The sequence below is a fragment of the Rhea pennata genome, chromosome 2 (genome assembly GCF_028389875.1).
Source record: "Rhea pennata isolate bPtePen1 chromosome 2, bPtePen1.pri, whole genome shotgun sequence".
Lineage (NCBI taxonomy): Eukaryota > Metazoa > Chordata > Aves > Rheiformes > Rheidae > Rhea > Rhea pennata.
Genome location: NC_084664.1, coordinates 21,641,322 through 21,665,004, shown reverse-complemented (window position 1 = coordinate 21,665,004; position 23,683 = coordinate 21,641,322). Strand labels below are relative to the sequence as shown.

Genomic DNA, 23,683 nt, shown 5'->3' with positions numbered 1-23,683 from the left:
GCAATGTACTTCTGTAATATTCAAAATCCTTAAATAGACTCAACTGACATAATTTTTATTGATATTCCAGTAATTAAATTCAGCTCACACCACGTAAAGACCTTTCTCTGACATCTTAACCATAAAAGATTTTTTTGCTTGGTGTGGGGCTGGAGTTCTAGTGAGGACTTCCAGGAAGAGTTTCCATTTAGCAGTAGAAGTGAAAATATTCTAAAATTCCTGTAGTCAAGTAGAACAGACAAAAAATCAAGCTACCCAAGTCATCTGCATATTTAATTTTTTCTCCCCAGACTGCAACCAGCTATTATTTTCTACACATTAAATCAGTGACCCATCCTAGGTAGATTGCCTCAGCACTGGTAAAATCACAGTGCTATGTGACTGATGCTAGCTAAGCTCCTCTCCCTGTGGTCCTGTGCACTTAATTCTATTCAGGCCAATGTAACTGACCTTGCAAGGAACATAGGTAGATGGAGAATATAAGACCTCACCCACTGAAAAAAATATTGTTAGCTATATGAACTGGTATGAATAATAGCTAGAGTGCTGAACAAAATATTGAATTGGGGAAAAAAAAGAAAAAAAAAGAAATATTGTTTTCTTTCCCAAGTGAAAAATTGCAAATGTATCAAAAACTTGAAAATTAAATAAAAGAAAATGCTCATAGGTTTTGAAAAAAAATTGGGGAGATATACTCCACTATCAAACCTCTAAAAATATATGCATAATTCACTTTAATGATAAAAAGATTGTGAATCTTTGAGCTATGTTTGACAGACATATTTGTATAGTCTATAGTTCATAACTTTCTTGCTTCAAAGCATCATTCTTCATGAGAAAAAAAAAGTAGATAAGGAAGATGCAAAGAGAAAAGAATAAAGCAGGAAAGAAATGGATGACATTACAAAGGAGAGAAGTTTCATTTTCAGAATAAAGTTTGATTTGTGCCACTGATTAACCAACATCTTTATGGTTCATTCCATGGCATGTCAAAATTTACAGCTGCTCAAATACCTGACGAGATGAAGATTCCCCAGACTGTGTCCAAAGGCATTAGTTTTAGCTGTTTAGGCTTACTTTATTAGTGAAAGGAAAAAACAAATTACTGCTTTTGCATCATTTGCATCATATCACTGATATTAACTAGCTACTTGTTGCCAACACAACAGCATTGGCTGAGGAGAAACCAGAAATGAGTCATGACTTTGTAAGCTAAATAACTTCAGTTAACATTTCCATGTATCCTGTTTCTAAAAATTCATTAAGTGCTTCAAAATTTGATAAAAAATAGCCTTTTATTTTGTTTGCTAATATTCAAACACAGCTAGTTTAAGATGTTATTTTGTATTTTCATTTAGAAAAAGCCCTCTGTTTAAAACCCATACATGCAAAATCTGTTTTCTGTATGTAGCACTCATTGTGAACTACAAATAAAAGTGGCCTAAAATTCTTTTTTAGGTTAGTAGAGCAGCTCTTGATGTTTGTAGTTGGGCCACTGACATCAAATTTCACTGCGAAATGTAAAACTGTGAGGATTATAATTTCAGGAAATTATTATTACTGAGTATATATCTTCTGCAAGTTTTTTTACTACCTACTTATTTTTTACATCTGATTTTAATTGATAACATGACCATACTGGCAACCTCTCTGGAGATCTATTTCTTCAGCATTATGTTAATGAAAGAGATGAAAAAAATGAGATTGCAATCAAGCATTAAAATCCATCCAGAAGTTCATACTCAATCCCTGAGAAAAGACAACTCCTATTGATTTCATTAGATTTCACTTAATGGCTTCATACTTCATTACTGTGATTTTTTTTTTTTTTGTTGTTTTTTTTTTTTTTTTTTTTTTTTTCTGATCACATGAAATAAGAGTGTTCAAAATTCATGTTAGGAGACAGAATTTGCCAGAGGAGTTCACAAATATTTCTGAATAAGTCTCAAGACTCTAACAACTGTAACCAGAAAATTTTTGCATGAGCTGCTACATTGAGCTGGACAATTAACTACACAACAAGAATAAAGCAGCTTAGCATAATACCAGGTTTCCTAAAGATGTCAGCTGGCTCACTTTTATTTGAACTACAGTGTTTTATGCTCAAATTTGTTATAACAAATGGCCCTTGAAGGCAATATCTAGACAAAATTTGGTGTGAAATTCAATCCAGTTTCTGAGATTTCCAAATCCAATTGTCTGAGATTTCAAGTACCCAACAGGTTTGTCAGCAAAACCAGTTTTTTTTAGATATCTGGCAGAAGAAGGACTTTGGATTTACCAGAAATGCCTGAGCTCATTTTAAATACTATGTCAGATTAATGGGAAACTAAGAAGATTTATTCTAGCAAAAGTAAAAGGTTTAGGACAATTACAAAATTGGAAACCAAGCTACAAAAGGGGGAGGTGGGAAAAATCAATAAAATGTGGTTCTAAATCATGCTTACCTGTAAACTTCCTACTTAGCTGCTCCAGTAACTTGGATGGCACAAGGCAGACTTGGCATATTAGCACCTGCAAGGCTGGCTTGTCTTGGAGAACCTTTTGAGTCAGTATCTATGTTGAGACTGCTGCTGGAACCTCTTTCCCTTCTTTTTTCAGATCTCTCTTCCTAATTCTGTTACCCTGTACAACTACAATGAGATAGCCCTTCATCAGTTATGACTGTGATAACTTGGTTTTCTCCTGCTCACTATGTTACATAAAGTAAATGGAGCAATTTTAGACACTTCCAAGGCTCATCTCTGGGATTTAATGTACTCTTTAATTAGCACTAACTAAATAGTCTTTTTGCAAGTGTTAATGTTCTCAAGACTGTTGAATGAAAAAAATATGAGCTGTAAACGCATATTAAACTCCTTAATCTCTAGGTCTATAGCAGAGTCTTCATAGGAGCCATATGCGGCATAGCATAGCTGTCAAATGCACTGTTCTTTAAAAAAAGCTTCCCCTCCCCCCAGAATCATTTTGCTGGCCTCCATCTTTTGATAGTGTTAGACACCCACAATACCACAAAACAAAGCAGCATAAACAGGGTCATCTTGAGGTAAACATACTGAGTAGTTGAACTGTTGCAGTTGAGTTTCAAAGAGGATGTAATCATCTCTTTTTCCACCATCCAGACATTCGAAAGGGTTGTCAGGACTACAGATAGAGCTTACCAAGTATCTGCTTTTGCTCCACAGGGAGAGCTAAATCTTTGAGATCAAAGTCTCAAGATAAACACTTAGCTGGGGTGGATTTCTGACATGAAAAATTATCACCTAAGGGTTACCCTTCACTGGACCCTTACGCACAGTTTCTCTCATTAGGCACACAGCCAGGCTCCATGGTGCATGTGGAAGTTGTAAAGGATCACATCTGGATGGTTTTACAGGGACTGAGCTGTTCAGGCAAAAATCAGACAAACCATAGGGAAACCTGGCTGCAAAAGGAGTCGGAGCAGTCAGAAAGAGGAGTTATTGGCTGGCAGATGTACACCTACTTTTGGAGAAATAATTCTTGTATTTGTGAGAGGAAGCACTTTAAAAACATTTTTAATCTGCAATATCCAGGTAGGGACCACTTCAGCACAAGACAAAATGTGACATTCTTCTGCTCTAGCCTCCAAAAGTTTCAGGAGAGTTCTCCCCATCTTAAAGACTTCCTTGGCAAAGGAAGTATTTTAATAGCAAGTGCAAGGAAGAAAACATGGTAGGTTATACTCCCCTTTGAAGAAATATCTCCTGCTTGAGTCTGCTGTCAACACATGTCACAGTGGCATTTTGCAAATCTGCTATGCATTCCTACACACCTCGTATGTGTCATGTGTTTAAGGCTCTCCAACACAACAGAGGGGAAAATATGCAACATAGGTGAAATCTAAGCCAATGTAGCTTCTAAATAACTAGTACCAGTGTTGCTGTGTATTTCTCATCCTTTTGCAGCCAGACAAGGTCTGTAGTGAAGATGGTTTAGCCTAGTTCAATGAAATCCATATTAAAAAATGCCTCCAGCAAGCTCTGCTCTCCGCTGGTGTGGGCTACAGCCTCTGTGGCTGGCTTGGCAAGCTTCTTTGTTGCTCACCTGTCAAAGAGTGGCTCTCGCAGCCATTCTTCATAGTGCAGACGCTCCAGCCCTCTGATCATCTTTGTAGCCCTACACTGGACTCTCTCCAGTAGCTCCATGTTTTTCTTGTACTGGATGCAATACTTGAGATTAGGTCTCCCCAGGGCTGAGTAGAGGGGCAGGATCACCTCCCTTGACCTGATGGCAACACTCTTCCTAATGCACCCCAGGAGACCATTGGCCTTCCTGGCCACAAGGGCACATTGGTGGCTCATGGTCAACCTGTCATCCACCAGCACTCGCAGGTCCTTCTCTGCAGAGCTGCTCTCCAGAAGGTCACCCCCCCAGCTTGTACTGGGGCCTAGGGTTATTTCTCCCTAGGTGCAGGACTCTGCCCTTGCCCTTGTTGAACCTCAGGAGGTTCCTCTCCATCCAGCTCTCCAGCCTCTCCAGGTCTCTCTGAATGGCAGCACAGCCCTCAGGTGTCTCAGCCACTCCTCCCACCTTGGTATCATCAGCAAACTTACTGAGGATGCACTCTGTCCCCTCATCCAGGTCACTGATGAAGAAGTTGAACAGGAGGGACCCAGTACTGAGCCCTGGGGGATGCCACTAGCCACAGGCCTCCAACTAGACTCCACGCCACTGATGATGACCCTCTGAGCTCTGCCTTTCAGCCAGTTCTCAATCCACTTCACTGTCCACTCGTCTAAGCCACGCTTCCCGAGCTTACCTAGGAGGACATTATGGGAGACAGTGTCAAAAGCCTTGCTGAAGTCAAGGTACACAGTGTGCACTGCTCTCCCCTCATCTCCCCAGCCAGTCATTCCATCAGAGAAGGCTCTCAGATTGGTTAAAAAGGATTTCCCCTTGGTGAATCCATGCTGGCTACTCCTGATCACCTTCTTATCTTCCATTTGTCTGGAGCTGACATCCAAAATGAGCTGTTCCATCACCAAAAAAAAAAAAAAAAAAAAAAAAAAAAGCCATAGTTCTGTCCTGCACAGTCCCCATGGGATCAACAATGTTATTTCTTCCAGGTGATTAACTGAAGAAATAACACCATATAGCATGTACATACTTTGCATATTTGATGCAGACCACAGGCAGGACTCTAGATATATTGTATGGTCTTAAGGTCCAGAATGGAGTGAGACCTGGCCACCCAAGCCACAGAGACCTTTCCAGTCATAAACCACAAGGGCAGTCTGTGTGACTTCAGCTGCGAGGAAATAGGGGGAGGCAAGTGGGCAGTGAGCTGACGGATGTGCAGAGGCTGTTGCGATGCTGTGGCCACTGCACAAAAGTGTGCCAGTTGTTTTCAAGACTTAACTCCCCAGTTTTTGCCACCAGTTGTAGCTTCCTCCACCCATCATTAAAACAAGACATTACCATATTCAGAAATGTTACATCTATTCCTCTGTCATTTGTCTCGCCTAAACATTCATTAAGATCGTTCTAGCATTCACCCAGTTCACCCAGACTGGCTAGTCTAAGATCCAATCCCACCCCAACTACCTTGCCTAACACCAGCCTGAACTCTTGCCTGGCTTCTTCCATTTCTGTGCCCAGCAGCTGATTTTGCTCTTTGGCCTCTACTGATTAAATAAATAACTTTATTCACCACTGTAACTATAGCCACAGCAATTACTCAGGGCCCCTTACCAGCTCCAGAGCATGAGTAAGAAAAGCCTTAATGTAAACTTGCTTGGTATAGTTCTGCAAATCTTAATACAGGTTGTTTTCTCGTAAAATATAGTCACTGAAAAACTACGTTTGAAACTTATTTTATTCCCATTTTAGCTGAAACCTTTGATTTTTCAATGTGAAAATACGTTCTATGTAAAAAACTTCCCTCAGTTTTGTTAAAATTGACTAGTTCAGTGACTACTGCCACCAACATTCCCTCCATGCAAGATGTCTGTTCTGTGTACAGTCCTAGGCTGGGCTCCACTGGCTCAGCTGAACAATAAACCCTTTGGGTTGACCCTGTACCCTTCCATAGCCCACACCACCTCCCTTGTGGCCATTCTCAATAACGAGCCTGAGTATTGGACATATATGGTTTATCACACAAAATAAATCTGCCTCCGTATGTTTAGTTATCCAGAGAAATGGCACTGACAAAATTGCTCCTGTGGTCTCTCATTTTTATTTCGTTGGTAGCTTTCTCTTCCATATCATCCTTTAGCCTCTTTCAGGTCTCTTATGGCTTTAACTTGGCCTAGTGACAAACACTTTGTTGATACATAAGCTTCCCTGTTAAAATCAGCCCTATAACAAGTATTCAGGGAACCTTCTGGTTCTTCCTTCATTCCTGAGCCTCACAGTTATCACTGTACTGGGCTACATGTCAAATAAGGGTCACAGCTGTAGCCTTCTGTGGTGTTCAGCAGATGGGATGTTGCCTTGGAACTCATGTTCTGAAAACTCATGTTTTGGGCTTTGCTGCCTTGTGGTTTTCAGAGTTTAAAAGTTCCTTGGAGCATCGGATCACAAAGGAAAAAGCACTGTTTTGTGCTGCATTGCTGGTGCCTGTGTCAATTTTCTTGTAAATGAAGATTCATTGAAAGAATATGTTTGAAACATCTCTAGTTCAAATATTTTAAATTTAACTGAAAATTGAGTTTCTCATTTTGAGAGGATGTTCCATTTCAAAAATTACTCTGTTCTTTTAAAAGCATTACAGAGCTCTAATATGAACCAAAACTGGTTTGGATTAAGCCTTTTGTTTAACCTCAAATATTATTACTTTTTTTTGTTGTCTTGCATGCCGAAATGTTTCTCTTTAATTTTTTTTCCCCTCAAAATGACAGTGAACCACAGGCGCTTTATCACTGCATGAGATAATGGGACTCAGTTCCAGCTTCCACATCACAAACTGTCTACCACACCATGAATCTGAACTATCTCTTTACCCCTCCAGGAAGCTCTCCCTAACTGTAGACTGAGGCATAGGCATAAGGCGGAACATGTGGGAGGTTTGTCATACTGCTCTCCTAGAGATAAGCAGAAAGATTCACTGAACAAAGCTGCACTAGCATTAACTACACAGCTTTTAGAGTCAGAGTACAGACGTATTCCAATTAATCACAATTATGCAAACTCATGTATTTGCGTATAACACCGTGCCCAGAGTTATGGGGAATTTGGCAGTGATGCCCACAGGGTGTGAATCAGCCAGGGAAAGAACCTCAGTGCTTGCCCTAGCAAATCAAGCTGAGTGCTGAGGCTCTCCTAGTTGGCAAAAGGGAGAAGGCACAAAGGCTTATTTAAAAGCACAACGCAGTTCTCTGCAAAGTTAGTGTACCTCCCTACTTAACAAGGAATTTACTCCTCTGCTTCATACTTCATGCCTGAGTTTTGCATGGCCTTTTAATGGATCAGCTGGACTGTTGTGATCCTCTGAAAGTAGTAGAGACCACTGCTGGCAGCTGCTGGCTGGATGGCAGTCTAAATTTGCAGCTCTAACACATCCTGCTTTGTCAATATTAAAGCAAGTCTTGCAGCCAAATTCCCAATAGCGACACTGTTCACCTTCTTCAGCCCTAATCAGCTATAAGCACAGCTCCGATGGGATGGAGGTGAATCACAGTGACAAACTCATCTCAGGGCATTAAAGTCTATATGCAGCTTCAATCTGTGGTACTCAAAACATCAAGCTATAGACTACTTGCACTGTAAGGTTCACATACTCATTTTTGTCCCTTTGTGGTACAATCCTGGCAGATCAAGTATTATTTACAGCTCTAAAATTATCTGTATCTTTCTTTCTGAAGCTGAGAAAGTAGGTAATTTGTGAGATACTGCTCAGTTGGGGGAGTAGATATTGCTAGTTGTAGTCTATTTTTTAATACGCAGATGCAGTCTACTGCAGAACAACACCAAGGACAAGTTCACTAAACAGGAAAATTCACTTGGGTTTATTCCTGGAAAGGAAGACAGAGGTATTCTCCCTGCTCTTATGGATGCTACAATTATCTATCTGTTCTTCATTCTCAAAACAAGCAGAGATACTCCCCTGACTTCTCAAAATCAAAAGCAGTTATCCTTCCAGGCTGGCAGTGAATATCTATGGGAGGCTAGCTGATGGGTGTTTCACCTGTACCTATCAGAGGAAAACAGACAACAGCATGTTAAAGAAGATACAAAAAAAAAAAAAAAAAAAAATCTAAAACTCAGCTTTTCCTAATCAGCTGCAATGAGCTAAGAAGATGTGTTGAAAAGACTATGCTGTGAATGTGTGAAGGAGAGTTAGTGCTTGCAAGTAGTATGACAATACAATAAACAGAGAGCATCTTCCCACCCTTCTGTCCTGAATGATTGATGTTATAATCAGGGATGCTGGAGCTAGCAAGAAGAGAAAAATATAAGGCCATTTCCTTGACTGGTGAAAATCAAAGCATTCACATTGATTTCTATGGAACCACTGCTGTTTATGTTGCTGCAAGATTTATCCCCAAGAGAGATGAGATAATGTGCAAGGAGGGTGAGGATAAAAGCATATGAGAGAAATGAAAACTTATCATGGGCACTGTGTTCCAAATAAATACAGCTCATCAACTCAGGAAGCCTTCAAGAAAAGTTATTCTTTCAGTTTTACTTGTGCTTTATAAATAACAAAGAATAGATATACTTTTCTCCTATGAATGCCTCTCCAGTGATGACATGTTATCATCAATCATAAAAGGATTTATTAGCCTTCATCTGATATTCTTCACGTTTGTCACAGTATTTTGCTTGTGGTTTTACAGGCAATTATGCCAAACTACAGGTCTTGATTATCTTTTCGAATAGAGAGGGACAAGGTATGCAGTCTTCTTTGGAGAGTAAGGTTTGATTTTTACCTTGGAGCACAAGAAGCACCGAACACAATGACTGGATGCTAACCTTGGAGAGTGCACGTTGCGGAGTGGTCACAGAACTGGCAGAGTACTGCAAATTAGGCTTGTGGGACCAGTGTGTTGCTGGCACTTGTTTCTGCAACTGCATGCTTCAGCTGAGTATCAGTTACCTTTCCTTTCCTGAACACACAGTTTTTGTACTCCATCTATGAAAAATATAACTCTGAAACTATAAATCTTCTATACAAGATTGAAAAGCAGATTTAAAATAAAGAAACTTTGACTTGCCTCTTTTACGGATTTCTATTTCATAGAAAGCTTGAATGATTCATTATTATCTATTTTAACAAAGAAGTGCACTTACTTTTCTCAAATCATTCAAATCCTTATTTTAAGATTTACTATAACTTGATGATATGCTAATTTACAATCCAAAAACTCAAGTCCTGAAGCAAATGACAAGGGATTTTGAAAATTCTTTCTTTATTACTTTGAAAGTTCTCACTTCAGTTCTTACTGTTTTTAGTCTTATCTAATAATGAGGCAGAATCTTAATTCTTTAACATTAACTCCCTGCTCCTTCCATTAAAGGCCTAAAGGTGCTCAACAACCCTCTCAGCAGTCCCAGCAGAACTTGAAGAACATTTGGCAATATAATCAAGAGTGTCAAGAAAAAAAACTGTTATTTAGACAGCAAGGAGAAATGTGTCTCTCCCATTTTGTCTAAGAAACAACTATATCTTAAAAAACAACCTGACTAAATTTGCACAAAAGTCTGTGGCATAATCCAGATCACCTAGTTGGTATATAGGGTGACCGCATTCTCCAAATTCCCACAGGTTTAAGCAAGGCCAGGAAGGCTGTTGTTGTCCAGTGTCTTCTCTTCCTAGAAAAGAAATTCTAAAGCTATATATTTTTTAGCAATATGTGGACTGGTTGATAAGGATATTTATTTTTTAAAAAGATACGTGCAAAAAGATTGGATTAGGAAGAGCCCACTGTTAACAGGATACAGTTTGCTGGTATTACCCTCCAGTATCCTTAAGTATTCATATTTTAACATATGTCAAAAAGACTTAGCAAATTTCTGCTTACACTTAAAAGAAGTATTAAAATTAGAAGTGTTCTGCCTTGATTTGCACATAAGCATGTCAAAGATAAAAGAGTCAGACAATTGCAAAGCAGCTGATGAAATCTTAATCTCAGAAACAGTGGTAAACTAAGGAAAAACTCGTTCTTGTTATTGGTTGTCCTTTTGCGATTAAGTACTGGTTATCTGCTCTGTTTGACAGCCCGTAGCCCTATTTATTTGATTAATTTAATTGTCCTCCTAATTAATTCAATTATTTTGTGGCAGGGGTGGAGAGGATGCTGCGTTCATGGCTCCCCGCGCGGAGCTCGGCCGGCGCCGAGGGCGGCGGTTCGCCGAGGCGCTGAGAGCCGCCGCCGCTCCCCGGCGCCGCTCCCGCTCGCCCTGCCCGGCCCCCGCTCGCCCTGCCCGCCCGCCCCCCGCGCCCCCCGCTCGCCCTGCCCGCCCGCCGCGCCCTTGTTCGCGGATTAAGGCCCGGGACGGGATTATGCACGGTGCGTTAAATGAAGCATGCGGCGCAGTCCTTGCGGGGAGGGAGCCCCCGGGCAGCCCTTGCACCTTTGGAAGCCAGGAGGCTCCGCGGGCAACTCTTCCTCTCGCAAAAAGGGAGGAAGGGGGAGGGGGCGAAGGGAGGCCAGTCTCTCCGGAAGGACCGGGGGATGAGCGCCGAGAGGGATTTGGAAGCTGCTTTGATTTGTTCCGCTGCCGACCAGGCGCATCTTTACAAAGCAGCTTTTGCATCACCAGGCGGCCGCGGGCTGCGCTCTCGCCGGCGGGAGCCGGCCGCCCCCGCGGGGACTTTCTGCGCCGTCCCCGTTCTGTCCCCCGCTCCGCTCCGCGGCCGCGCAGGCTCGTCCCCCGCGGCCACCGGCGTCCTGTGGGTGTCCTCAGCGCCGGGAGCAGCGCGCTGCTCCGCGCTGGTGGAGGGGCGTCCGCGGCGCCGCGTTACCCGACCGGGGCCGGGCAGCGCTGCCGCGGGGCAGCCCCGGCGCCCGCGCCCCGCTGCTCTCCCGCGGAAGCGGGGGGAGCCTCAGCGAGACGGGGGGAGGCGAGTCCCCCGTTCACCCTCCTCACCCCGCCCCACGAAGCGGGCGGGCGGCGGCAGCGCGGCCGCGGCTCGCCCGCGAACTGCCCTCGCCCCTGGGGCCGTGCCGAGGGGCAGCTTCGCCCCTGGGGCTGACACCACCGGCCGCGGAAACCTCCCAGAAACAGAGGGAGAAGTTGGCGTAGCGCTGCCTTCCTCCCTTCCTCCGCGCACATCCTCCGCCGCGGCGCATCCGCCCGCCCTCCGGGTCGCGCTCCCCCCGGCGCGGGGCCGGGGGTCGGCGGGATCCGGCCGGGAGATTTCCCCGCTCGTTTCCCCTGGAGGGGTTTTGTCTCTAGCAGCGCACAGAGGGGAGGCACCGTCCCCGAGGCACCCTGCCTCACCCTGCGGGGGAAGGGATTTGGGTGGGGGCAAGCCAGGAAGGGAGGATCTCAGTGGCTCTGCTAAAATCTATCAGCAGGCTGCGAGGAGGGAGAGTTTGGCACTTCGCAGCCGAGGCTGGGCTTTCTTTCCCCGGCTGTGATGTCGTTGGACTGAGAGCCGCTTCGCCGTGGAAGTTGGGGGCACGGAGACGGACCCCCCCCCCAACCCCCGACCCGGTCCAGCGCCTTCAGCCCCGGCGGCTCTTCCCCTGCCGCTCCGCTAAATGAGAGCAGGTCCGCGCGCAAGGCGACCTGCCGCCTGCTAGCGCTGCTCCCCGCAGCCCCCGGACGTCTGCCACCGCCGAAGAGGAGCGGCGCGCACCGCGGAGAGTTGTCCCTGCAGGCTCCGTGCTATGGCGAGGCTGCGGAGAAGCAAACTAGCCGCTGGATTTCTATTACTTTTCCAGTGCCTGAGCGAGCGCTGCCAGCTCGCCGGCGGGGAGACGGCGCGGCCGAGCCGCGGTAAGCGACGCCGGTACCTGCCGCGCTCGCGGGGGCGGCGGGGGGATCCGCGCCGCCGCGCACCGAGGGGCGCCCGGAGGGGGGCGGTAGGGGCGCCCCGTGCCCTATGGGCCCCCGGGGAGGCTGGGGAGGCCCGTGGTGGTGGCGCTGGAGCTGCCTGCTGGGGTTTCCGTCCCCCCTCCCGCCGCGGCTCTCCCGGAAAGAGAGCTCCGTAACTTTATTTGAGCGACCGTGTGGGACTTTCCTCCGTTCAAGTTCGCGCTACCGGTAGAAATCCGCTTCCAGATCAGCGGTGGACCGAGCCGTCCCCTCCCCGGCCCCTTAACGGGGTCCCCGGAGCCCGCTGGCGGGGCCTTGCGGGACGCTCGCGCCCGGCCCCCGCCCCCTAAGCGGCGGCGCGGGGGAAGGCGCCGGCGCGGGGGGGCGCCCGGCCGCGGGGAGCGCGGGGAGCCTCGGCGCGGCCCCGCTCCGCCGCTGCGCTGCGGGCGGGGGGTGGGGGGAAGGAAGGCAAACTTTCCCCGCAGCTCCTGCCGCGGGGAGCTGGCGGGCACTCGCCTGCCCCGCGCAGCGCCCTGGAGGGCTGCCGCGGCGAGGGGGGGACCCACAGGGCCGGAGAACGAGAGGCTCCTTCTGTTGTCCGAGTTTGCTTATGTTGTTATTAGGGTCCTCTAATTAGTCCTTCCTAGAGACACCTGTTAATGCCTGACACTCGGCACCTGTAGTGCTTTCTCTCCAGTGACTAATTCTCACGGCGTGGGGCTGCCTTTTGATCGCTACAGCCTTCTGTGCGCTGCATTCCTGTGCTGTGGAGGGGAAACCTGCTGGAGGGAAGCTCGGCGTGTTTGGGGATAGCTTTTTAATGAACAAAGGGGAAAAGTCATGGTTTTTGCATGTCAGGAGATTTTGATGCAGTAGCTTCAAGCTTGTGTGTATTTTAAAGCTATGTCTTTGTATTCAAAACACTAGTACTTTTATTATCAGATGAAACTCTGCATCTCCTGGTCTCGGTGGTGCGACAGAGCTGCCCCTTCCTGGTTTCTTAAAAGGTTTGATACAAACGTGAGGAGTTGTGTGGTCACAGAGTAACTGACCCAAACGACAGAGACTTAAGAGTTTTTTGAAATGTGCACTGAGATGATGTGCCAGACAGAGACGGGATTTTCCCAGACAGGGGCCTACCACTGAGTTAGGGAATTACTGAAGGAAGAGGTAGCTCAGCAGGTTGCTGGGGGCTCACATGTGGGTTGAGACCAAAGAGAAAAACTAGGAGAGTTTTCATGTAGTGCTGCTAAATTCATACTGCTGTTCTTGGGGCATTAAACAACAAATGCTGATATTTGCTCGTTTTAATCATCAGTGAAAAATAAAATGTAGCGGTGAGATTATAAAAAGAAAACAGCCAAGTTGTGTAGCAGCGGACAGAGATCACAAAGTTTATTTATCAACCAGCTGTTGTATCTAGAAAAGAAAATGTTAGTATTGACTAAATGAATTATAAATTCATCAGTAGGAAAATAATCACTGCGTGTTACTGGTTTAGGCAATTGGGTTGTAATAGCCATTAATGTCTGCACCAAGAGGAGCTAAATAGAAGGTTTGCCGACAGCTTGCTTATCCACAAATCATTTATGAATGTCTTGTGTCTTACTGAACATGATATGAAATATCGAGGGGTTTATAATAGGACAAATATTATTTTATATTTAATACATTATGAAGCTGTAGATATATACTAATAGATTGTTTTCTGCAACTAGGAAGATGAACAATCTGATGCCAGCTTTGACAGCTAGATGTTTATCAAAATAAAGTCTTCTCCTTTCCCCTTTGGATAAATAATCTCTATTACGACAGCAATAATTGAATGTCATTAACATAATCAAAGTCATATTTAGCAGGTATTTTCAAAATTACTGTTCTTTTATAATGCTTGTATTTGGCAAAAATATAGTGAGGAACTGCTCCTAATCAGAAAGAAAGAGCGCAATCATTAAACAAAACCAAGGGAATTCTATATAATAAAAATATATTCTGAAAACTTTTCTATACATTTTGATATCCCTATTTCCAAAACAAACCATTTAAATATGAGCAACTTCAGGTTCTGTGAGGCAAAATAAAGAAGGGCCATTTCAAAGTTTCACTGTGTTTAGCTAGTGTTGTATCCCTTTAGATCAGCTCAGGTGAAACATTTAAAGAGTTAAAGTAGAAAATGAATATTTGAAATAGCTGCAGATTCTTCAAGGGAGGTTGTTTATGTTTTGGGGAGTTTTTTTTTTCATTTGTCAGGATATGTTTTTTAACTACTTAATGGCAAAACATCTTACTGAAACTGAAATGAAATAACAATATTATGAAATGCAAAAGTGTAAATGCAATGGTATAGCCAGCGCTGGGAGAGGATTTCTGAGAATGTTACCGGATGGGTGTATCATGATTTAAAAAGAAACTAGACAGGTTTCATAGTTTTTTTTTTGCCTGCTCTTCAGAATTACTGTGCTGGGTAAAACCAAGTCATATCAATTCAAGTCAAGTCAGTTCCTAGACAGGTCATAACTTGACTGGCTACCTTTTGATGTTTAAAATCCAAGTTTTTGTAACAAAAGTGGGAACGTGCAAAGTTGTGCTGAGGAGCTGCTGGGGACTGGGGCTAGCGGGCACAACCGCTGACATGCAACCGCGCCGAACTTGCAGCACTTTTCCAAAAGTCTTCCTCACTATCTGTGTTACATCTCTTGCATGTAGTGTTTGGTCAAGGCTTCATTTTGTTGCCAAAAATACTATAAATCAGGGATGAAGGTTCTTAAGATTCATGTGTATTTACAGTAACCAAACTGAATATGACATGGATTCACTGAAATGAAGCAAATGTTCTTACAAAAGCCCACGCAGCAGTTAAGGCCCCCAGTGGTTTAAGTGAGGACTTACTACTTGTTGGAGTATTCTCAGAAAAAGGTGTGTGTTGTTTATTTATTTATTTATTTATTTTTGACAAACACCATCAGTTGGAATTAGGAGGCTGTTACTGCAATTTCTCTTCTGTCAAAGCATATTCCAGAATCCTGGTGTAATTTATATTCACTGAGCTACTGCTGTCTCTAAGCTTCACTGTTTGGAAATGAGTGGAATTATTTTTATGGGATAAACTACTATTAAAGAGCATTTTATAGCATGTATCTGCTGCTGAGCTATTCACATACATACTTTTTTTTATTGCCTGGGTTCTTTTACTCATTATGGCCTTCAGTTGAATCACTGCTTATCTTACAAGTATCAAAATAAATATATTAGAAAATACACATACCAGATATTTTTTCTCTTTGCATTCAGAATTACATTTTTTGTTTCCATGTGTGCTATGTGGATGGATAAAATAAAATTGGAGAATTCCAGTTACGTTCAAAATTAAACCCTCTTTACATAGTGTATGTATTTTTACTAAGAATTCACGCTTAAAAAGTCAAGTCTTAGCTTTCATCCTGGCTCCTCCTTATTATTTGTCATGCTTTTGTCATTGTCATTTCCTCTGAAAAGGTGGTTTGAAATATTACTAGTAAATGAAAGGTAAATTAAAACTATGCTAAGGTTGACTGAGCTATTAAATTTGATTTTGTTGAAACTCATTTCCACAAATTAAGCATAAGATCAATACCTGTAGTTCACTGCAGGTTTAAAAATCCCATGGGGAAAACAATGTTTCTGTTTGATGATAAATATTTCTCTGCACAGTTTACATCCCCACACAAGCACTTAAAACTCAGCAAACACTTGATTCAGGAGCTGACACTTAATGGGGAGCTGATGACAGATAACAGGGAAAACAGCTCTCTGCACTGTAAACAGATGTAGAAAATGAGAAAAACTCAATAGTTTAAAAAGTTCTTCCATTTTGTGTCGCATTGCAACGTATTAGCAATGCATGCAGGCCATTTAAAACAAAAGGACATCTCCTGCCTTGCTGAATGCCAGCTACCTGGACAAATCCTTGCAGGTCAGCAGGGGGGTTTCCCTTGGGGAAAGGGACTCCTGGTGCCAGGGAGGGAGAGGGGGAGCAAATTCATCATGTCAGACGGTCAGAGAGATCCACTGAGAAAAATAGTTGCAGGCCTATGGTGTTGCACACCTATGGCACATTTATGAAGAGCTTTTTGCCATGTTTCCTGTAGGACAGCACTGGCATTGCACAGAGTGGGGGGCTTGGGACTGGAGTTAGGTCTCCTGGAGGACTCCCAGGCACCACACAGCAGAGCCCCCAGAGCTGGCTTTCCTTCGAGGTACACTGGAGACAGCTGTCACATAGAAAACATGTTCAGTCTGAATCCTACTGGCTTTCTCCACAAAGTAAATCAAGAAGTTCTAAAAAAAAGAAAAAAAAAGTTCATCATTTGACTCTGTTCTTGATAAAAGTTCCTGTGGGTTGAGTGTATTTTGAATTCGCCATGTGGTTCATGCTAACCAAAGAGACTGAATACCACAGCAATTTGAGAAGATAGTTAAGGTAAATGTGCTCGTACCTGTATAGGGGGAAGTGAACAAAAGATAATTTGACAGGAGCATTTCTTACCTAGTAAAAGGGAATGTGCTAAGCTTGCCAGTAGCATGAAACTATATCCGACTGTTAGCAAGTTTGCTGAGGGGTGGGCTGGGAGTGTTAATGTGGTGCAGTTGGCAAATGGCATATTTACCAGGCTGGAGAGTTGCACAATCCCAGCAGGAACTGAAAGAACCCGAGAGATTGTTTTCCGTGGATAAGGATGTGGAGAAATCTTGCTAAGTGCACGTGGGTTTGTTTTTGTTTGTGGCTTTTGACAAATGAGCGTAAAACTTTTCAGAACTTGCCTGGAGGTAACCTATGAATGCCACATGCTGCGGTTTCATCCTGAAACACTTCTTCCCTTTCTCTTCTTTTCTTTTTCCTCATCCAACTAACAAACATAATTTCAATTAGCACCCTTTGCTGTCAACATTGAGCAATCGGTTGTGCTAAATGTCCTTGTAAATACTGCTCTTGGAAGGAGCACAACATTACATCTCCCTTGACCAGAAGTCAGCCTGTAGGAGTGTTTTTCCACTTGCATTTGGCCTGACCTTTTACTCTTTTGAAATGGGCAAACTGAGCAGGCTCCAAGGGCAGATCCAGAAGTCAGGCTTGATGCTTGATTTGAGCATGCATTTTCAAAAGTTGCAAGCATCACAGTGGAGTGTGTCAACAGAAATGTAAAGATAAATGTCTTTATGAAGATATATAAGCACATACAGAGTAATCTGTCTGCTCTGCTTACCCGTGGAAAGATCTCATCTGGAATATTCTCTCCAGTTTTAGATGTCTAGAAATCTGTGGCCCAATTAGAGAGTGTCCTGGGAAGAAAAATGGAAAAAGTATGTTAGAGGGAATGAAAGCTGGGCCTGTTTAGCGTGGAGAAGAGAAGACTGAGAGGGGATCTTATCAATGTGTACAAGTACCTGAAGGGAGGGTGTAAAAAGGATGGGGCTGGATTCTTTTCAGTGGCACCCAGCTACAGGACAACAGGCAACGGGCACAAACTGAACCACAGGAAGTTCCACCTGAATATGAGGAAAAACTTCTTTCCTGTGAGGGTGACAGAGCACTGGCACAGGTTGTCCAGAGAGGTTGTGGAGTCTTTTTCCCTGGAGATACTCCAAACCTGCCTGGACGCAGTCCTGTGCAACATTCTGTAGGTGATCCTGCTTGAGCAGGGAGGTTGGACTAGATGACCTTCAGAGGTCCCTTCCAACCTCAACCTTTCTGTGATGCTGTGAAACTAAGAGGTGACAGTAACAAGATTCAGGTACATAAAAGCCTTCTGCAAAGAAGGGAATAACTTGCTCCCCACAAGAAGAAAATATTTAAATTGCAACTAGGCAGATTTCTAAATGTTAAGGCTAAAAAAGTAATCATCCTTGAGGAGCCTTCACTACTGAAACGATCTGGATAAACATATGTCTGAAATGTCATTCTGTCCAGAATGGCAGCTGTTTCTGCCTTGGGGCAAATAACTGGACAAAGTGACCTTTCAGAGTCTCCCAGCTATCTTTGAATAATTCAGTATTCCAGAATTCACCTTGAACTCAGTGTCCAGCAAAACACAAGTGAGAATGCAAATGCTCTCTTAGCTTGAGAACTCTGTCCCTCATTTGTCAATGAAGTGTTTTTATATGATTTTAATATGTAATTTCTGTGGCTGCAGACAAGCTAAAGACATTTATAAGTGCTACTTTATAATTCCTGTGTCATGGAATAAGGCTTTTAAAGCCTTAAGTTTTAAAGCCTTAAGTTTTGAGTCTTAATTGTTTTAGGCCTTTTACCTTTTAATATTGGCACTACCTAGGTTCCATTATAGATAAATATTTTTTTTTGTTCTTTTAAGACATACTTGTAGTGACTTTTTTTGAACTGTAAGCATGCCTCATTTACCCTATGCCTCCTTGCTTAGTAAAAATTCCTACACTTGTAAAGGCAAAGTCCCACAAATGAAATATATAAACCTTTTCATTTAACCTATCTTTGATAATGTTTCACATATATGTTGTTTCACAGTTTATGCTGGGAGCTCTCATCCTTTTCTTTATAGATGTAAATGAGCTGTGTCAAAAGGCTGCTTATATTGCTGTGAAGCAGTACCACTTACAGTTTGTACTACAGCTTTCCTTTGCTGTAGTTATTAGGACAGATTCTGTCAAAAGTTACATCTGTGCTGCCCAGCTGACATCAAAACAGAGCATGATGCAGTGGTTGTCTTGTAATGAGCAGTTTCTAGTTGTGTTTAATTTTTTCTTCTATTCAAACATTTTTTTTTCTTTTCTATAATCATACTGTGGATCTTGAAAATATTGAATAGACAATATTGAATCTGGGTGAATAACTGGCTTTACTCTTCACAAGAGTTTTTGCTAGGCTGAGAGTAAGAGGCAGATATCATTCATTATAATTTTAGTGTTCTCTGAGAAGGGAGGGTGCATCACTAAGCAGATTCTGCTCTTGGGAAGTCAGCAGAATAACTAGAAATCCACTGAAAATGGCTATCTTGGCCTTTGCAGAAAATTTGGAGTGGGTATTCAAGTTGGTTTTGGAGGCCAGCATCAATCTTTATTAATACAATTTCTCCATGACGTTCCCTGGCTGTATGTTTTAGCTTTCCTGTGTGGGCGTATGCAGCTCTCCTTCTGCATTTGCAAGCCACCCCATATGTTTTTGAAAATCAAGCCTTAGCCACCATGAAGTAGAAAGCTGTGGTCCCTTGCTGGGAATGCTTTTGTGGCAGAACTGGTTTCAGAGTTTCTTGGCTCTTCTCTCCCATCGTTCATCTTCCAGTTTCTTATTCCTGCCTGCTTCGGAGATAACATCTTCCTTTTATTTTTAATCAGAACAAAACAAAAATTTTGACTTAGGGTGGGAGATTTAACTTTCTAGTCATCTCTAATTGAGATTTCCCATTGCTGAGAATTTGGCCATACATTGTAGCCTCTTTAAGAACCCACCATTTTATCTTATAGAAATTTTACTTTTATTTGATGTCAGGAGAGGAGGAAACAACCAGAAAAAAATCCCCATCATCTTGATAATGCAGTTGGTAGATTTTTCACTTTATAATGTATTTTTCATTCAGGTTACTTCTTGGTTAATATGATATTCATGAGGCAACTAAATTAAAAGAGAGCACATTTTCCAGATTGCAGCTGCTGTAAAGATAATAGATTTATGGTTTATTTGCAGTGAAGACATTTATGGACTAGAAGCTTAGCATTTGGTGTATTGCAAAATCCTGACCTCAATATCAACAAAATTTGTTATGGGTTCTACTATAAATACATATATACCTAGCTAAGTTGTCATCTCAAGACAAAGAAAATGGGCAGGATAAATTACTTACCAGTATAGATAAACATCAGTTTTATTTTTCATTTACTTTATTTGATGCATGCTATTTATTTTAATTTTTTAAAAAGACATTTTTCATGAGTATATGTAATGCAATACTTTTTAGCTAAGTCTTGCATAACTTACATAATAAATTACAATATACATGCAATGTACATTGTGTATAAATGCAGTTGTAGATTGTGGAAGTACAGAGCTTTTTGCCTTTACATTCAATCAAGAAGAACGTAGGCAGGCTTTCCCTAAGTAAGTATCAAGCTAAGTAAAAAGCTAATTGCCTCCAGGTTTGCTGATGTTAATGTATCTAGTCTTCATAAAACTACTTTTACTGCTAATACTGAAAGCTATTGGAGGCAGTTCCTTCTTTCCAATGAAAAAACAAAACAAAACAAAAAAAAATTGTCCTAAATATTACCTAGAATGCAAAGCTACAGGGGGCTCCTGTGGGATCAAGAGGCCACTATATAAGGGACATCTGGACCGGTCTCTTTTTCACAGGCCCCATGTACCACGGGCCATCAGCACACTCTTCCCAGCAGGCTGTAACAGTCTTTGAACACATACTGATGTATATGCATAATGTGCCGCAGAAGACACCTAGGGCATTGAGAACACTCAAAGTTTGTACAATAGCAAGGAGTTCACTGATCTGAGTATGCCCTGTTTGAAATTTTATCTGTCACGATCACGATCACGTGGACAATTATTGCAGAGCTAGTAATACTGTTTCTGTTTCAATTCAGAGTCATTTACCAAAATAGCATAAGTGACATGAAAAATGGCTCTTCTTGTAATCAATTTTTCACTTTGAATGGGAAAAAGGAATTACTGCTATCTTTTGTCAGTCTGTTTAGCTAGTCACGTATCCCGAAAAAGGGTCTAGTGTTTAAAAAGAGGCAGGTTTATATCTCAGCTGAGATGCTTGGGGATTAGCATTTCAAACTTTGAAATTATTTTTTATATTTTGGTGGATGTGAATTTGTGTTATCTCAGAGCCTTGGAGTTGTTTTAATCCTTATTGTTGTGTCCTACTGCAAGCTTGAATTCATCTGCTTTTCTTAATTTGTTTAGGTACTCTCTGAGGTTCAGCACCAGATTTTTGATTCCTTTCACTCTCAGCCTGCAATTTGTACTCTATTTCTTCATTCCTGTTTTCAGACCACACTTACCTTACAGCTTTCTCAGTTAATCCCATAATCATCCTAGCTACGTACTCTGTATTCGTTAGTGTTTTTATTCTTGGAAGACCTTGTAGAGGTAGGCTAATACCCAAATCTTACAAACAGGAGGGCAGTTTGGAGGGAGTGAATACCTTGCCAAAGTAGAAAATGTATCCTTCCCATCTCGGAGTGAATGAGTTGTTTTCTTCTGGAGTAGCCCAATTATCTTTCCAATCTCCCCATGCTTCCCCAAAGTCAGGGCTGTAATTTCTCACTCTTAAATCTTATCTTTGAATTCCCTAATCTAAGATTTTAAATCCCACTCAAATTTTTGTTCATATGACCTACATCTGTCTTGGAAAAAAATAAATCAGGCTAGAGATGTCTAAGGGCTCTGATCAGGGCGTAGGGAAAACAAGGCTTAGACTGGGGCTGCTGCAGATGTTGCCATTTCTGATGTTCATCTCCTCTTCCAGGCTTGTAACAGGAGAGGGAATGTCCATCTCAGCTGTGCATGCAGCAGATCCTAAACTGCCACATTTTCTACTCCAATGTGTTAAGCTTCTTTCCTAATATGCTTGCATCCGAAGGACAGACAAATAATTGGGTTTGATTTCTGCTGATTTGCGTGCCATTTTGGCAATTTGGAAACATTTTGTTCTTTGTTCTTGATTTATTTCTTTTTGTTTATGCCATTAAATTCTTGGAGAGAAGAAAATGATGGTATTTCACAAACTATAAAATTATTTTGAGATTAAGAAACAGGATTCAGTAATACTGGTCAGAAAGAAAGATTTCCAAGCCAATCAGTTTGCAGCACTGCTGATTTGTGAGTAACATCTAATTCGTTGACCTTTATAAAGATCATCCTCCTCACAAAGAGCACATTGTAAGAGGTAGAACACTATTATTATACCGCACAAATATGACAGAAGCTTTTACTGAGAGTGTATCTTCATGAACTTTTAAGCAGAAAGGTTGCTGTACAACACGTATGTATTTATATAGAGTCCACAAACAATGCTGTGCCTCTGATGCCATAAATCATGCTGAAGTTCCCTGAAGAGTGAATATCTGGCTAAAAACAGAACTGATAGATCTTCTAATACAATCGGTGCTCTTTGGTGTCTGCTGTTTTGTCACTGATAGTGATCTTTTGTATTCTGTAGAAATAGTGATAAGTAAAAAATAAAAATTGGTTTTAAAGAGCTATTGTTCTTAGTTTGCAAAGCACGAGTCGTGTCGTCCCCCCCCCCCCCCAACAAACCTTAAATTTGAAAGGGAATTTAAATGATCCTTTTCCAGAATAATAAAGCTGCCAGTGAAAAAATAGATCTTGCGCTTTGGAACATCTGGGCTTACATCCCTAGGTTCCAGTTCTGGAAAATATCCCCTATTTAGGACTGCATTTAAACATTTGCTTAACAATAGCAATGTATGCAAGTAGTGTCCTGAAGATGGGTGGAGGTTTATATTTTCTTTCTGATCTTGGAGCTTGAGATTCAAGAGGCTCAGAGGTCCAAGGCCATTGCTGAGAGCTATTTGCAACAGCAGCAATAATTTTTACTGTTTTTTTGCGCATTCTGAAAAGGTTTCTGGAGAAAAGGATTTTTCAGCCTCCAGAATGGGCTGACTGCCAACTCCATCCACATGGTTGTATTGGGCAAGAGCAGAGGATTACTGAGAATAATCTATGCTCTGATGTGCATACATTGTACTCGCCTTTAAGAGCTAGGCATTATGATTTTTTTCATGAGCAAGACATATTTAGGAGATGCACGAAGTTAATATGCTCTTACATTTTATGATCTGTCTGCAAATGACTGAAATGTGGACTGAGTTTGGGAAGCAGTAAGCACACACAGATCACATCAAAGTTAAGTGTAAACACTTATTGCATGATGCTTCTTGGATGCAAATTTATGGTCTATTATTCTACTTTTTACACAAACAAAATTCTCATTACCTTCAAGAGGTAGCCCAGAGATATTAATGGATCACACTTTTTTCCCCAGGCAAGCATAGATAATAACTAGCAGTGAGGTCTGTAGGATAGGAAATTATGTCCAGTTTTATCTGCAGTTTTCTGTAGTTAGTGTAAGCTGTACATCTTTAGTGTTGTCCATCCCATGCTTATATTTGAATTTCATTATTTTATCCCTGTTCTACTGTTTTATGGCACAGCTTAGTGGAGATGCATATCAAGCCAGTATACTTACTGAAATTTAAAAATCAGCCAGGGAAGTTGTCCAGTGGTTGGTTATATCTTGCACTGACACAATCCTGTGTTTTGTTTGTCATCGTAAATCCACTTCAGTTTTAACTTCAACTCTGTAATTATCTGAGAGTCTTTGAGACAACCGCTAGTAGAGTCGTGGGGCCAGCCAGTTGTTCCACTGTTTTCAGGAATCTTTGAGAAGACCTAAGAAAAGCTTTTTGGACTTTTATGTAGAATTCAAATCTGTTTTGAGGTTTTCCATAAAGAAGAAAGCAAAGAGAGGAAAGTTGTAAATTTATTATAAGAATAACAATAGTTACTATTCTTGCAAGTCTCACGTTGGCACAGCACTAAAAATGTGGTTGAAGTGTGTACTTAAAGAGAAGTGCACGTGAAAATCTTTTGCCAAATTGAGTTGTGCTACAACTCTGAATGGTAGGTGTTACTAAAATGTTTAAAGGGGCTTACCTACCTAGAATTTAATTTAGGAAAAAG

General features: G+C 42.1%; 1 protein-coding gene across 1 annotated transcript in view; it reads left to right on the top strand.

Annotated features, from left to right (window-relative positions):
- The first annotated feature begins 11,298 nt into the window (after window positions 1-11,298).
- Window positions 11,299-23,683, top strand: part of PLXDC2 (plexin domain containing 2) — a 268,814-nt gene continuing 256,429 nt past the window's right edge. The window contains exon 1 of the mRNA XM_062569044.1: window positions 11,299-11,910. Within this exon, the coding sequence (XP_062425028.1) occupies window positions 11,802-11,910 (109 nt within the window). The 5' untranslated portion in view covers window positions 11,299-11,801. The remainder of the gene's footprint in view (window positions 11,911-23,683) is intronic.